General features: G+C 42.8%; 1 protein-coding gene and 1 long non-coding RNA gene across 3 annotated transcripts in view; one reads left to right on the top strand and one right to left on the bottom strand.

Annotated features, from left to right (window-relative positions):
- Positions 1–3143: 3143 nt before the first annotated feature.
- LOC115149247 (heparanase) overlaps positions 3144–16999 on the bottom strand; it is a 14281-nt gene continuing 425 nt past the window's right edge. The window contains exons 2-12 of one of the 2 annotated variants that reach the window (XM_029691927.1): positions 16094–16233; positions 15641–15769; positions 15314–15487; positions 13508–13679; positions 9465–9512; positions 5855–5948; positions 5586–5692; positions 4645–4759; positions 4354–4478; positions 3913–4065; positions 3144–3490 (exon numbers count right to left, since the gene is read on the bottom strand). In XM_029691927.1, the coding sequence (XP_029547787.1) occupies positions 3331–3490; positions 3913–4065; positions 4354–4478; positions 4645–4759; positions 5586–5692; positions 5855–5948; positions 9465–9512; positions 13508–13679; positions 15314–15487; positions 15641–15769; positions 16094–16233 (1417 nt within the window). In that variant the 3' untranslated portion in view covers positions 3144–3330. The remainder of the gene's footprint in view (positions 3491–3912; positions 4066–4353; positions 4479–4644; positions 4760–5585; positions 5693–5854; positions 5949–9464; positions 9513–13507; positions 13680–15313; positions 15488–15640; positions 15770–16093; positions 16234–16999) is intronic. The other variant, XM_029691928.1, reaches the window with a different exon arrangement.
- The window catches only part of LOC115149252 (uncharacterized), a 20381-nt gene continuing 19950 nt past the window's right edge, over positions 16569–16999 (top strand). The window contains exon 1 of the long non-coding RNA XR_003866827.1: positions 16569–16764. This is a non-coding gene — a long non-coding RNA (uncharacterized LOC115149252). The remainder of the gene's footprint in view (positions 16765–16999) is intronic.

The raw sequence follows: 16999 nt of genomic DNA, 5'->3' as shown, positions 1-16999 counted from the left end.
GCCTCGGTCTGACGTCATTAAAAGGTCATTTACCACCTTCACAAGTGCAGTCTCAGTGCTATGATGGGGTCTAAAACCAGACTGAAGCGTTTCGTATACATTATTTGTCTTCAGGAAGGCAGTGAGTTGCTGTGCAACAGCTTTTTCAAAAATTTTTGAGAGGAATGGAAGATTCGATATAGGCCGATAGTTTTTTATAATTTCTGGGTCAAGATTCGGCTTTTTCAAGAGAGGCTTTATTACTGCCACTTTTAGTGAGCTTGGTACACATCCGGTGGATAGAGAACCGTTTATTATGTTCAACATAGGAGGGCCAAGCACAGGAAGCAGCTCTTTCAGTAGTTTAGTTGGAATAGGGTCCAGTATGCAGGTTGAGGGTTTGGAGGCCATGATTATTTTCATCATTGTGTCAAGAGATATAATACTAAAACACTTTAGTATCTCCCTTGAGCCAAGGTCCTGGCAGAGTTGTGCAGACTCAGGACAATGGAGCTTTGGAGGAATACCCAGATTTAAAGAGGAGTCCGTAATTTGCTTTCTAATGATCATGATCTTTTCCTCAAAGAAGTTCATAAATGTATTACTGCTGAAGTGAAAGCCATCCTCCATTTGCGAATGCTGCTTTTTAGTTAGCTTTGCGACAGTATCAAAAAGAAATTTCGGATTGTTCTTATTTTCCTCAATTAAGTTGGAAAAATAGGATGATCGAGCAGCAGTGAGGGCTCTTCGATACTGCACGGTACTGTCTTTCCAAGCTAGTCGGAAGACTTCCAGTTTGGTGTGGCGCCATTTCCGTTCCAATTTTCTGGAAGCTTGCTTCAGAGCTCGTGTATTTTCTGTATACCAGGGAGCTAGTTTCTTGTGACAGATGTTTTTAATTTTTAGGGGTGCAACTGCATCTAGGGTATTGCGCAAGGTTAAATTGAGTTCCTCGGTTAGGTGGTTAACTGATTTTTGTCCTCTGACGTCCTTGGGTAGGCAGAGGGAGTCTGGAAGGGCATCAAGGAATCTTTGGGTTGTCTGAGAATTTATAGCACGACTTTTAATGCTCCTTGGTTGGGGTCTGAGCAGATTATTTGTTGCAATTGTAAACGCAATAAAATGGTGGTCCGATAATCCAGGATTATGAGGAAAAACATTAAGATCCACAACATTTATTCCATGGGACAAAACTAGGTCCAGAGTATGACTGTGGCAGTGAGTAGGTCCAGAGACATGTTGGACAAAACCCACTGAGTCGATGATGGCTCCGAAAGCCTTTTGGAGTGGGTCTGTGGACTTTTCCATGTGAATGTTAAAGTCACCAAAAATTAGAATATTATCTGCTATGACTACAAGATCCGATAGGAATTCAGGGAACTCAGCGAGGAACACTGTATATGGCCCAGGAGGCCTGTAAACAGTAGCTATAAAAAGTGAGTGAGTAGGCTGCATAGATTTCATGACTAGAAGCTCAAAAGACGAAAACGCCATTGTTTTTTTTTTTGTAAATTGAAATTTGCTATCGTAGATGTTAGCAACACCTCCGCCTTTGCCAGATGCACGGGGGGTATGGTCACTAGTGTAACCAGGGGGTGAGGCCTCATTTAACACAGTAAATTCATCAGGCTTAAGCCATGTTTCAGTCAGGCCAATCACATCAAGATTATGATCAGTGATTAGTTCATTGACTATAACTGCCTTGGAAGTGAGGGATCTAACATTAAGTAACCCAATTTTGAGATGTGAAGTATCACAATCTCTTTCAATAATGGCAGGAATGGAGGTCGTCTTTATACTAGTGAGATTACTAAAGCGAACACCGCCATTTTTAATTTTGCCCAACCTAGATCGAGGCACAGACACGGTCTCAATGGGGAAAGCTGAGCTGACTACGCTGACTGTGCTAATGGCAGACTCCACTAAGCTGGCAGGCTGGCTAACAGCCTGCTGCCTGGCCTGCACCCTATTTCATTCTAGAGCTAGAGGAGTTAGAGCCCTGTCTATGTTCGTAGATAAGATGAGAGCACCCCTCCAGCTAGGATGGAGTCCGTCACTCCTCAGCAGGCCAGGCTTGGTCCTGTTTGTGGGTGAGTCCCAGAAAGAGGGCCAATTATCTACAAATTCTATCTTTTGGGAGGGGCAGAACACAGTTTTCATCCAGCGATTGAGTTGTGAGACTCTGCTGTAGAGCTCATCACTCCCCCTAACTGGGAGGGAGACAATTAATCGATGCCGACACATCTTTCTAGCTGATTTACACGCTGAAGCTATGTTGCGCTTGGTGACCTCTGACTGTTTCATCCTAACATCGTTGGTGCCGACGTGGATAACAATATCTCTATACTCTCTACACTCGCCAGTTTTAGCTTTAGCCAGCACCGTCTTTAGATTAGCCTTAACGTCGGTAGCCCTGCCCCCTGGTAAACAGTGTATGATCGCTGGATGATTCGTTTTAAGTCTAATACTGCGGGTAATGGAGTCGCCAATGACTAGGGTTTTCAATTTGTCAGAGCTAATGGTGGGAGCCGTCGGCGTCTCAGACCCCACAGCGGGAGGAGTAGAGACCAGAGAAGTCTCGGCCTCCGACTCCAACTCACTTAATGGGGAGAACCGGTTGAAAGTTTCTGTCGGCTGAATAAGCGACACCGGTTGAGCATTCCTACAGCGTTTCCCTACAGAAACCATGAGAAAGATGTCCGGCTGCGGGGACCGTGCGAGGGGGTTTATACTAACGTTACTATCTGTACTTGCTGGTGGCACAGACGCTGTTTCATCCTTTCCTACACTGAAATTACCCTTGCCTAGCGATTGCGTCTGAAGCTGGGCTTGCAGCACAGCTATCCTTGCCGTAAGGCGATCGTTCTCCTGTATATTATAAGTACAACGACTGCAATTAGAAGGCATCATGTTAATGTTACTTAGCTTCGGCTGTTTGAAGTCCTGACGAACCATGTCCAGATAAAACCTCCGGGGTAAGAAAGTTGAATGAAAAAAGTTGAGTGAGGGTAAAAAGTAAAAATATACGGTAATGAAAAAGTTAAAACCGTTAGGTAGCAAAGTAAGATCGGAAACAAAAACGCACAGCAGCGTAAACAAGTCTGCAAGTTGCTTCCTAAGTGGACAGTTTGATTTCACAGAAGTGTGATTGACTTGGAGTTACATTGTGTTGTCTAAGTGTTCCCTTTATTTTTTTGAGCAGTGTATATCGAATCCTTTCACCACATTCACCTGGTTAACATTCTTCGGCAAAAACATACAGCAGTGTTTAGAGTAATAGTCAAGTGTTTCCTTCTTAGTCAAGACAGTGAATATACATCCATCTTCTCAAGTCCTCCTCTCCAGTTGGGGTCATCGGCAGGCCAGTGCCTGGGCCTCGCTGAGGAGATAGAAGGCAAAGGAATAACCAGGGAGTCTGAGATGTTCTCCTGCAGCAAGAGGAGTTCCCTGGAGCGATGGAAGAGTTCGGTCATCCACCATCTTCAACACCTCTCCGTTGAGTTTCACAGACCTGGAGATCACAGCACACATCCTTTCTATAGTTTTTTAGCACGGTATTGTTTACACTGACAATGTTACAAGGCAAGACAAAAGCAGAAATAGGTAACACTTCCTTGTACAGGGTTCCCGAGTGGCGCAGCGGTCTAAGGCACTGCATCTCAGTGCAAGAGGCATTGCTAAAGTCCCTGGTTCAATTCCAGGCTGTATCACATCTGGCCGTGATTGGGAGTCCCATAGGGCTGCACATAATTGGCCCAGCGTTGTCCGGGGTGGGCCGTCATTGTAAATAAGAAATAACTGACTTGCCTAATTAAATAAAAGTTCAATAAAAATAAAAATTGCAATAATAATAAAAAAACAGCAACAAGGTTCAAGCAACAAACTTAAGGTTAGTGGCCCCATTGATGGGAATAAAGATTAATGGTAGCCTACTTCGAGTAGAGTCCCTCCTCGCCAGGCTGTTCAGACTGAAGAACGAAGGCCTCTACAGTGCTGTTAGAGACCATGGCAGGCACAGCGATCCTCGCAGGGCTCTTACTCAGGTTCAGAGCAAACAATGTGACTGCTCCACTTTTGTAGCTTGTACTGGAGAAGAGAGGAAGAGAAAATTGAGGGACAGGCAGGATGGTTGTCTCACAAACACAAGTTGTTGTCTCACATCTTAAAGCTGGAATGCATAATTGGTGAAACTCCCACGTCCGTTTGAGACACTACAACCAGGAAGTTACTGAAAACAGCGAACACTTTGTCACATTGCACGCGTTATAGAACAGCAGAATGTGCTGCAATATTTTTTACCACGCTGCCTGAGGTGGATTTACCTGTTTCGCCTAATGCAGATTCCATCTTTAATACAGCTAGATTGTGAAATACCTTTTCTTGTTAGTGCAGTGTAGGTAGACCCGTACTCTTTTCGTCTTTCCCAAAATGGAAAAGGCTTCTATACTCAGCACCTCTGGTCCAACAAGCCTCTTGTACAGAACTGATAGCCAGTAATCCTGCCAAAGTGATACAAATATAAACCAGAGAATTTACTATATATAAAAAAATTGAATATTCCTAGAATAGACACTTTTTTTCAATTAAAAAAATACTTAATTGGATCATTGCCGTTTTTTCAGGAATTCAAAAGACATGAGGAGAATAAACAAGAATTTCTCTTACAGGAAGTGGATCGAGGTTATCATCTACCAGGTGGTAAGTCCCAGATCCAATCAAAACCTGCCTGATTACAACATCTAAGCCAAGCTTTGCACCAAGGCCCAGTTTATCCAGCCACCTGTAACCATTAAAGAGTTATTTTACACCACAAATACAGTACTGCAGGGTTAGGCCACCCTGGTCCTGGAGTTCCACAGGCACGTCATGTTTTTGATTTAAACAACCAGGAGGACCAGGTGTGTTGAATTTAGGGAATCACTGAACTGATCAATTAGCTCAGTTGGTCAGGTGTGGTGCCTAGTTGGAACAAAACCCTGCAGTACCTGCAGCATTCCAGGAACAGGGTTGCCTACCTCTGCAGTACTGTTTCAAGATAAAATAACGTTTTTGGGGACAATAATGAGATTCAGCCACATATCATCTGATCTAGAAACAATCAACCGTATTCAGGCTCAATGAGAATTACATTAGATGTAATCCCTTGTAAGAAAATACTTCCCTCACACTGGATTAAGTCAATGTTGGATACATCATTGGACACGCATTTTTGTGACATTCCTTTAAAATAATTTGGCACGCGAGACCACTATTGTAAGTCTTCCTGGAACAGGGCATGGTTGAACGATTGATCATGAGATGCAGGCTGACAGGTGACCTGTAAATTCAATGAAATCCACGTTCCCAAATAATAGAGATTGCCTTCCATGAGAGTAGACTAACAACATAATTGACTCAACTGCTGCTAGTGCACTGAGCGTGCAAAGCTAGGCTGTCTATAGTCTCTCTTCCCACAGTGGAGCGCCATGAATCCGGCCAGCATGAGTAGGCTGCCTGTTACAACATCCAGACTCAGTCAGACTAAAATTATCACTCCGGCTCACATGGTATCAGGGTATGATTCTGAATGGGGCTATCTTTCTGTCCTCACAGACACACACACTCACATGAATCCAGCGACAAATGTGTCAGACAGCCCCTCAGCCCCGCCTCCATAGGCAGAACTAGTCTCTCCAAGCCACACCTTCTTCCCAGGGGATGCCAGATCAACAGTCTGAAGATACAAGACAGGACAACCAGTTAATTGCCTTTACTGAAATATAAAACATACACATTTTTTTTCCTGTGAAATTGCGGTGCACTGGCACTCATCTATAAAATGAAAAATATCTTATATACTATGATTAGACACGTATTCCCACATCTTTTCCATTACCTCCATGACTTCATGTGTTTTCAGGGCTAAAGTGTTTAGCACCTCAGGGTCTAGGAAATCGTTTAAAGATGTGTGTCTTCCGTTGACATAGTAACTAATAAAAATACAGAGTAGTCGATTAAAGATCAGTTCTTCAAATCAAAGTGACATGACAGAAACATACAGTACCAGTCCAAAATTTGGACACACCTACTCATTCAAGGGTTTTTCTTTATTTTTTATATTTTCTACATTGTAGAATAATAGTGAAGACATCAAAACTATGAAATAACACACATGGAATCAAGTAGCAACCAAAAACGTTAAATAAAAATATATTTTAGATTTGAGATTCTTCATAGTAGCCAACCTTTGCCTTGATGACAGCTTTGCACACTCTTGGTATTCTCTCAACCAGCTTTATGAGGTAGTCACCTGGAATGCATTTCAATGAACATGTGTGCCTTGTTGACATTTACTTTGTGGAATTTCTTTCCTTCTTAATGCGTTTGAGCCAATCTTTTGTGTTGTGACAAGGTAGGGGTGGTATACTGAAGATAGCCCTATTTAGTAAAAGACCAAGTCCATATTATGGCAAGAACAGTTCAAAAGAGCAAAGAGAAAGGACAGTAAAATCGAATAGAATTTTATTCGTCACATACACATGGATAGCAGATGTTAATGCGAGTGTAGTGAAATGCTTGTGCTTCTAGTTCCGACCATGCAGTAGTATCTAACCTAACAATTTCACAACAACTACCTTATACACACACACACACAAGTGTAAAGGAATGAATAAGAATATGTACATAAAAATATATGAATGAGCGATGGTCGAACGGCATAGGCAAGATGCAGTAGAGGGTATAGAGTACAGTATATACATATGAGATGAGTAATGTAGGGTATGTAAACATTATGTAAAGTGAAATTGTTTAAAGTGGTAAGTGATACATTTATTACATCCATTTTTCATTATTAAAGTGGCTAGAGATGAGTCAGTATGTTGGCAGCAGCCACTCAATGTTAGTGATGGCTGTTTAACAGTCTGATGGCCTTGAGATAGAAGCTGTTTTTCAGTCTCCCAGTCCCCGAATTGATGCACCTGTACTGACCTCGCCTTCTGGATGATAGCGGTGTGAACAGGTAGTGGCTCGGGTGGTTGTTGTCCTTGATGATTTTTTTGGCCTTCCTGTGACATCAGGTGGTGTAGGTGTCCTGGAGGGCAGGTAGTTTGCCCCCGGTGATGCGTTGTGCAGACCTCACTACCCTCTGGAGAGCCTTACGGTTGTGGGCGGAGCAGTTGCCGTACCAGGCGGTGATGCAGCCTGATAGGATGCTCTCGATTGTGCATCTGTAAAAGTTTGAGTGTTTTTGGTGACAAGCCGAATTTCTTCAGCCTCCTGAAGTTGACAAGGCGCTGCTGCGCCTTCTTCACCACGCTGTCTGTGTGGGTGGACCATTTCAGTTTGTCCGTGATGTGTACGCTGAGGAATTTAAAACTTTCCACCTTCACTACTGTCCCGTCAATGTGGATAGGGGGCTGCTCCCTCTGCTGTTTCCTGAAGTCCACGATCATCTCCTGTGTTTTGTTGACATTGAGTGTGAGGTTATTTTCCTGACACCACACTCCCGAGGGCCCTCACCTCCTCCCAGAAGGCTGTCTCGTCGTTGTTGGTAATCAAGCCTACCACTGTAGTGTCATCTGCAAACTTGATGATTGAGTTGGAGGCGTGCATGGCCACGCAGTCATGGGTGAACAGGGAGTACAGGAGGGGGCTGAGAACGCACCCTTGTGGGGCCCCAGTGTTGAGTATCAGCGGGGTGGAGATGTTACCTACCCTTACCAACTGGGGGCGGCCCGTCAGGAAGTCCAGGACCCAGTAGCACAGGGCGGGGTCGAGACCCAGCTTAATGACGAGTTTGGAGGGTACTATGGTGTTAAATGCTGAGCTGTAGTCGATGAACAGCATTCTTACATAGGTATTCCTCTTGTCCAGATGGGTTAGGGCAGTGTGATTGCGATTGCGTCGTCTGTGGACCTATTGGGGCGGTAAGCAAATTGGAGTGGGTCTAGGGTGGAGGTGATATGGTCCTTGACTAGTCTCTCAAAGCACTTCATGATGACGGAAGTGAGTGCTACGGAGCGATAGTCATTTAGCTCAGTTACCTTCACTTTCTTGGGAACAGGAACAATGGTGGCCCTCTTGAAGCATGTGGGAACAGCAGACTGGGATAAGGATTGATTGAATATGTCCATCATTACTTTAAGACATGAAGGTCAGTCAATACGGAACATCTCAAGAACTTTGAACGTTTCTTCAAGTGCAGTCGCAAAAACCATCAAGCGCTATGATGAAACTGGCTCTTATGGAGGACCGCCACAGGAAAGTTCATTAGAGTTAACAGACTCAAAAATTGCAGCCTAAATAAATGCTTCAGAGTTCAAGTAACAGACAGATCTCTACATCAACTGCTCAGAGAAGACCGCATTATTCAGGCCTTCGTGGTCGAATTGCTGCAAAGAAACCACTACTAAAGGACACCAATAAGAAGAATATACTTTTTGTGGCCAAGAAACATGAGCAATGGACATTAGACCGGTGGAAATCTGTCCTTTGGTCTGATGAGTCCATATTTGAGAATTTTGGTTCTAACCGCCGTGTCTTTGTGAGACGCAGTGTCGGTAAACAGATGTTCTCCGCATGTGTGGTTCCCACCGTGAAGCATGGAGGTGATGGTGTTTTGCTGGTGACACGGTCTGTGATTTATTTTCAATTCAAGACACACTTAATCAGCATGGCGCCTACAGCATTCTGCAGCGGTACGCCATCCCACCTGGTTTGCGCTTAGTGGGACTATCATTTGTTTTTCAACAGGACAATGACCCAACACACCTTCAGGCTGTGTAAGGGCTATTTGACCAAGAAGGAGAGTGATGGAGTGCTGCATCAGATGACCTGGCCTCCACAATCAACTGACCTCAACCCAATTGAGAAGGTTTGGGATGAGTTAGACCGCAGAGTGAAGGAAAAGCAGCCAACGAGTGCTCAGCATATGTGGGAACTCCATCAAGACTGTTGGAACAGCATTCCAGGTGAAGCTGGTTTAAAAGAATGCCAAGAGTGTGCAAAGCTGTCATCAAGGCAAAGGGTGGCTACTTTGAAGAATCTCAAATATATTTTGATTTGTTTAACATTTTTTTTGGTTACTACATGATTCCATGTGTTATTTCATAGTTTTGGTGTCTTCACTATTATTCTACAATGTAGAAAATAGTAAAAATAAAGAAAAACCCTTGAATAAGTAGGTGTGTTCAAACTTTTGACTGGTGCTGTATATGTATCATTAAAATGTCTGGAATTAAACAATGAAAATAAACCTTTACATATTCTATGGTGTTCCGACTGAAAAGTACATCCCTCATTGACAGACTCATGAAGTCTGGTTAGTGCAAGCCTTTACAAACAGTTCCTCTTTCCCCTTGTGACAAGCCCACGTGCCCAACCTTCCAAGCACACTAATAAACAAACCCTGTGTTTGTTCAGTGTCTGTGTCAAAGTGAAAAGCAGCAACATGTGACATCTGATCCATCACTGTGTGCCAGGTGAGGACAGACAGTTCAACTTACTGGTGCCAGGTGCATGCGTCAATTGCTTCTGCCCCACTTTCCAAGAACCTATGAAAAGTAAATAGGATATGATTGTTCAATATTTTTTTATATACAGCTCTGGAAAAACTTGAGACCACTGCAAAAGTATCAGTTTCTCTGGTTTTACTATTTATAGGTATGTGTTGGGGTAAAATTAACATTTATGTTTTATTCTATAAACTAGTGACATCATTTCTCCCAAATAAAAATAGTCATTTAGAGCATCGCTGTTATTTTGACCAGATGTCATTTTCTGCAAATAAATGCTCTAAATGACAATATTTTTATTTGGAATTTGGGATAAATGTTGTCAGTAGTTTATAGAATAAAACAAAACAAAAAATAATTTTACCCAAACAAATACCTATAAATAGTAAAACCAGAGAAACTGACAATTTTGATATCAGTCAAAAGTTTGAACACACCTAGTTATTCAAGGGTTTTTCTTATTTTTTTAAAATCTATTTTCTACATTGTAGAATAATAGTGAAGACATAAAAACTATGAAATAACACATATGGAAACATGTAAAAACCAAAAAAGTGTTAAACAAATCAAAATATATTTTATATTTGTCACGTCCTGACCATAGTAAGATGTTATTTTCTATGGTCGAGTTGGTCAGGGCATGACAGGAGGTGTTTTGTGTTTTTCTATGTTTAGTTCTAGTTTTCTATTTCTATGTTGTTTTTTGTGATGATCTCCAATTAGAGGCAGCTGGTCCTCATTGTCTCTAATTGGAGATCATATTTAAGTAGGATTTTTTCTACCTGTGTTTGTGGGTAGTTGTATTCTGTTTAGTCTATGTACCTCACAGAACTGTGAGCTGATCGTTTTCTGTTTGTTATTTTTTCCTTTAGTATTTTGAGTTATAATAAATATCATCATGAGAAATCATGGAAAGGAATGGACCTGGGAAGAAATTCTTGACGGAAAAGGACCCTGGTGTCAGGCTGGAGTCAGGGAGTATTGCCGCCCGAGGGAGATTGAGGCAGCAAAAGCGGAGCGGCGTTATTATGAGGCGCTGTACCAACCACGAGGCAAGTGCGAGAGACAGCCCCCCCGGGGCACACGGGTAGATTGGCAGAGTCAGGTTGGAAACCTGAGCCAACTCCCCGTGCTTACCGTGGGGGGCGAGTGATCGAGCAAGCACCGTGTTATGCGGGGATGCGCATTGTGTCGCCAGTGCGCAGCGACAGCCCGGTGCACTCGGTGCAAGCTTCCCACAGTTGCCGTGCTAGAGTTGGCATTCAGCCAGGAAGGAGTGTGCCTGCTCAGCGTTCCTGGTCTCCGGTGCGTCTCTTTGGCCCAGGTACCCCCAGTTCACCAACACAAACCTGTGCGACCTGTTACAACACCCCGCGCTTGCCGGGCTACAGGGGTTATCCAGCCAGGACAGGTTGTACCAGCCATAAGCTCCAGACCTCCAGTGCGCCTCCACGGCCCAGTATACCCTGTGCCTGCTCTGCACACCCGGCCTCCAGGATAAGGTTATGTGGACTGCACTAGAGCCGCCATAAACAGTTACCCACCCTAACCTCCCTTTTTCGTTTTTGTTTATTAGTAGCATTCGGAGTCTGCACCTTTGGGGGGGTACTGTAACGTCCTGACCATAGTAAGATGTTATTTTCTATGGTAGAGTTGGTCAGGGCGTGACAGGGGGTGTTGTGTTTTTCTATGTTTAGTTCTAGTTTTCAATGTTGTTGTTTTTTGGGATCTCCAGTTAGAGGCAGCTGGTCCTCGTTGTCTCTAATTGGAGATCATATTAAGTAGGGGTTTTCCCACTTGTGTTTGTGGGTAGTTGTATTATGTTTAGTCTATGTACCTGTCAGAAGTGTGAGCTGATCATTTGTTTTATTTTATCCTTTATTTTGAGTTATAATAAATATGAGAAATCAACACGCTGCGCTTTGGTCCCCTCTTTACGACAGTCGTTACAATATTTCAGATTCTTCAAAGTAGCCACCCTTTGCTTTGATGACAGCTTTGCACACGCTTGGCATTCTCTCAACCAGCGTCACCTGGAATGCTTTTCCAACAGTCTTGAAGGAGTTCCCAAATATGCTGAGCACTTGTTGGCTGCTTTCCTTCGCTCTGCGGTACAACTCATCCCAAACCATCTCAATTGGGTAGAGGTCGGTTTATTGTGCAGGCCAGGTCATCTGATGCAGCACTCCATCACTTTCCTTCTTGGTCAAACAGCCTTTACAAAGCCTGGAGGTGTGTTGGGTCATTGTCCTGTTGAAAAACAAATGATAGTCCCACTAAGCGCAAACCAGGTGGAATGGTGTATCGCTGCAGAATGATGTGGGAGCCATGCTGGTTAAGTATGCCTTGAATTAGAAACAAATCACAAACCGTGTCACCAGCAAAGCACCATCACACCTCCTCCTCCATGTTTCACGGTGGGAACCACACATGCAGAGATCATCATTATCTCACAAAGACACGGCGGTTAGAACCAAAAATATCAAATTTGGAGTCATCAGACCAAAGGACATATTTCCACCGGTCTAATGATCATTGCTCGTGTTTCTTGGGGTCCTTTAGTTGTGGTTTCTTTGCAGCAATTTTACCATTGAGGCCTGATTTCATGCACTCTCCTCTGAACAGTTGATGTTGAGATCGGTCTGTTACTTGAACTCTGAAGCATTTATTTGGGCTGCAATCTGAGGTGCAGTTAACTCTAATGAACTTGTCCTCTGCAGCAGAGGTACCTCTGGGTCTTCCTTTCCTGTGGCGGTCCTTATGAGAGCCAGTTTCATCATAGCGCTTCATGGGTTTTGCGACTGCACTTGAAGAAACTTTCAAAGTTCTTGAAATTGTCCAGATTGACTGACCTTCATGTCTTAAAGTAATGATGGACTGTTGTTTCTCTTTGCTTATTTGAGCTGTTCTTGCCATAATATGGACTTGATCTTTTACCAAAAAAGGCCATCTTCTGTATACCACCCCTAAGTGCTCAAAACTGATTGGCACAAACACATTAAGAAGGAAAGAAATTCCACAAATTAAATTTTAACAAAGGCATTCCAGGTGACTACCTCATGAAACTGGTTGAGAATGCCAAGAGTATGCTAAGCTGTCATCAAGGCAAAGGGGGGCTACTTTGAAGAATCTCAAATATAAAATATATTTTGATTTGTTTAACACTTAGGTTATTCCATGTGTTATTTCATAGATTTGATGTCTTCACTATTATTCTATAATGTAGAAAATAGTAAAAATAACGAAAAACCTTGGAATGAGTAGGTGTGTCCACACTTTTGACTGGTACTATGTATGTATGTATGTATGTATGTATGTATGTATGTATGTATGTATGTATGTATGTATGTATGTATGTATGTATGTGTATATATATATATATATAAAATCCCACATGATTGGTGGTTGTGTGAGAATAATCTAATGACCCAACGTTAACCAGCCCTGAGACCACTGGAGGGGTGATAGTTTTTCCTATACATTGTAAAATAAAAGAGTTTTCCCAATAGGGAAAAGACAGTGGAAATGTTTGATTTACTTTGTGCTGTTGAGATGAGAGATTAATGAGTTGGTGTTGTTAACAGTTTAGGTTTGAACCACAGTCTTTGGTATCAACATGCCAGAGGAAAATGAGAGAAGCAGTAATACAACTCTGACCATATTGTATAATATGGCTGTGAAAAGACAGAAAACGCCCATAAACTGGACAAACCAGTCTAAATCAAGTGGCCTATTATTCAGGGATTAGTCTCCTACTGCATTGGCAGTGATATTTAACCATGAATATAGACAAGTATGCACGTCATGTCGTAATTCAATAGTAGAATATCCTTTTAATTAATAATAATTCATAGTTTCTTTGCCTTAGTCGTTTTCCAGTTAGCAACGACTCTTTCATGTTTGGGAAAATATGTTTCTTACTTTGACCGAGGAAACTTCCAATACTATTGCTTTAGCTAGTACACCAGCATGTCAAATATGACTATATTGGGGCTACCTTATGTATAGGCTACATAAAAGGGACAAACTCTCACCCCTCCAGTAAGTCTCTCCGGTGCTCTCGGGGTTGGCTAATGTCTGGTCCATAGAGTCCAGTGTCATGGTAAAGTTTGGATTCCTGCAGAATCCTGCGGAGTTGAATGAAGTCTTGGCCCAGCTGGTATCCGTTCACCCGGATCCCTGCCTTCTTCTCATAACTGTTGGGCTCTGATATGAATGGAGACAGGATTTTTAGAGGACCAGAATGGACATAAGTCAGACTTTTTGATGTTATCCTTGAGGAGTTGTAATATGTGTTGCCATTGCATTGGTGTGAAGCTGACAAACTCAGCAAAAAAAGAAACGTCCCTTTTTCAGGACCCTGTCTTTCAAAGATAATTCGTAAAAATCCAAATAACTTCACAGATCCTCATTGTAAAGGGTTTAAACACTGCTTCCCATGCTTGTTCAATGAACCATAAACAATTAATGAACATGCACCTACGGAACGGTCATTAAGACACTAACAGCTTACAGACGGTATGTAATTAAGGTCACAGTTATGAAAACTTAGGACACTAAAGAGGCCTTTCTACTGACTCTGAAACCCCCCCCCCCAAAAAAAATGCCCAGGGTCCCTGCTTATCTGCGTGAATGTGCCTTAGGCATGCTGCAAGGAGGCATGAGGACTACAGATGTGGCCAGGGCAATAAATTGCAATGTCCATACTGTGAGATGCCTAAGACAGCGCTACAGGTAGACAGGACGGACAGCTGATCATCCTCGCAGTGGCAGACCACGTGTAACAACACCTGCCCAGGATCAGTACATCCGAACATCACACCTGTGGGACATGTACAGGATGGCAACAACTGCCAGAGTTATACCAGGAACACACAAGCCCTCCATCAGTGCTCAGACTGTCCGCAATAGGCTGAGAGAGGCTGGACTCAGGGCTTGTAGGCCTGTTGTAAGGCAGGTCCTCACCAGACATCACTGGCAACAATGTCGCCTATGGGTACAAACCCACCGTCGCTGGACCAGACGGGACTGGCAAAAAGTGCTCTTCACTGACGAGTCATGGTTTTGTCTCACCGAGGGTGATGGTTGGATTTGCGTTTATCGAAGGAATGAGCGTTACACCGAGGCCTTTACTCTGGAGTGGGATTGATTTGGAGGTGTAGGGTGTGTCACAGCATCGTCGGACTGAGCTTGTTGTCATTGCAGGCAATCTCAATGCTGTGCGTTACAGGGAAGACATCCACCTCCCTCATGTGGTACCCTCCTGCAGGCTCATCCTGACATGACCCTCCAGCATGACAATGCCACCAGCCATACTGCTCGTTCTGCACATGATTTCCTGCAAGACAGGAATGTCAGTGTCCTGCCATGGCCAGCGAAGAGCCCGGATCTCAATCCCATTGAGTACTTCTGGGACCTTTTGGATCGGAAGATGAGGGCTAGGGCCATTCCCCCCCAGAAATGTCTGGGAACTTGCAGATGCCTTGGTGGAAGAGTGTGTAACATCTCACAGCACGAACAGGCAAATCTGGTGCAGTCCATGAGGAGGAGATGCACTGCAGTACTTAATGCAGCTGGTGGCCACACCAATCCTGAGTGTTACTTTTGATTTTGACCACCTCCTTTGTTCAGGGAAAGATTTATCAATTTCTGTTAGTCACATTTCTGTGGAACTTGTTCAGTTTATGTCCCAGTCGTTGAATCTTATGTTCATACAAATATTTACACATTAAGTTTGCTGAAAATAAAACGCCGTTAACAGTGAGAGGACGTTAATTTTTTTGCTTAGTTTATTTAATTGTTTAGTCAATTCAATCAATGAACCAAACTGCAATTGTTACCATTGCCCAGCTCCCAGGCCATGCTGTACTGTTTGGATTCACAGTACTGTATGAGGGTCCTGGCATTGCTGCTGTCCCAGGAGTTGCCAGTGGTCCTGAGCAGCTCGTTGAGCCCAAAGATAAGGTCTAATCCAGAACAGTTTGTAAAAGAGTACAGTAGATCCACTGCATACTCTGCCAGGGAAAAAACAAATATTTTAAATGTTGTTTTCTTCTTCTTTCAGACTATTTGCTCAAGGGAAAATGGGTGGTTAGCTAAACAAAAAAGGCAGTCTATTGTGAGCTAGACTGATGCTGCCTGCATGACAACCATTGCTCATACAGTACCTGTGAACTTTACACTCCGGTACTTCCTCTGCAAGTCCTCTTTCTGGAGAAGTACTTCCTGTAGAGCCCATTCCTGCTTCAGCCTCTCCTCCAGTATTGGGGGCAGCTCCAGCCTTTCACAGAGATCATCTGACAGTAGAATAGAAAGCAGGAATCAGAAACCAAGTGGCTATGAGTCACTCAGAAGCTGATGACCTAAGATTTACCTCAAACGCATGATATTGTTTGAGATCTGCCTGGTCTACTGTGTGCATTCAAGCTGACTGTGTGTGAATCAACATACTGTTCCTTCTCAGTGTCATTAATGCAAAACAGGAATTGTGCTGCGGAAGTGAGTGATCACAATCAAACCACACACATCACAAGAGCTGCTGGTTAAATATATGAAACGACTCTCTGTGGTAATATGACTAGTAAGCAGTTGAAATGTGTGACAATGTATGCCATATTTACCTGCATCAAAAACAGAGTTTTTGTGATACTCATTTGAATGTAAAAATGCAGGGTTGAAGGTCATGAAATCTTGTCTTGTCCCTCCAAATCTTAGAAATGCTGGGGATAAAGCTTTAGCCAATGTCCTCAGCTTTGGAGACCTGGTGGATTTAGTTGAGAATTTATGCAGTTTTGGAAGATTAAGTTGAGCTGGAGTGTATTCATTAGTCAGATTTCAATGCAAAATGTTCTCCGTTGCAAAACGTTTACTTCAAATGGAAACTTCAAAAGTTTGTCTTGTTTTGCACGCTTTGTACAAAATAATAAAATGCAGTACTACAGGATATTTCTTAACGTAGCTCTTTATTAGCTAGCTACAACTGGCATGTTCACTTATCTCCAAACATGATCAACTGACCATGACCTAACCATCTGGGTGGACTTAACCAATCATAGCACAGTATGATATGGCAGTAAAATGCATCCAATTATAATTCAGTATGTTTACACATATGAATATTACAGTTTCTCTTGGGCACATTCAGCTCGTTCTGTTTGGTGGTTCCTAGAGTAAACTGTTTTGTGTGTTGCGAAACGTTTTGCAACAGAATCTAATGAATACACCCCTGGGGTGTAATCATTAGTCCAAACAGTTGTTTCGCAACTAAAACAAGTTTCTGTTGGAAATTCAGGTAGGTCTCTCCCCATTTCGTTCCATTTGCTTCTGTTTAAAAAACATTTTACAACATTATAGGCGTAATGAATACGCCAGACGTCTCTCTGAACTGTTTGTTTCTCCAGAGAGAAAATATGTATAGAACCTGACTGATTCTAATCTAGTGGTAGTCTGCTGGTTTTAAAAAAAATTGACTGAAGGCAATCGTTTTATAAAACAAATACATGTAAATTGTGCTAAAAGTAGTAATA

The sequence above is a fragment of the Salmo trutta genome, chromosome 15 (assembly GCF_901001165.1).
Source record: "Salmo trutta chromosome 15, fSalTru1.1, whole genome shotgun sequence".
NCBI lineage: Eukaryota > Metazoa > Chordata > Actinopteri > Salmoniformes > Salmonidae > Salmo > Salmo trutta.
This window is presented reverse-complemented; position numbering and strand designations above follow the sequence as displayed.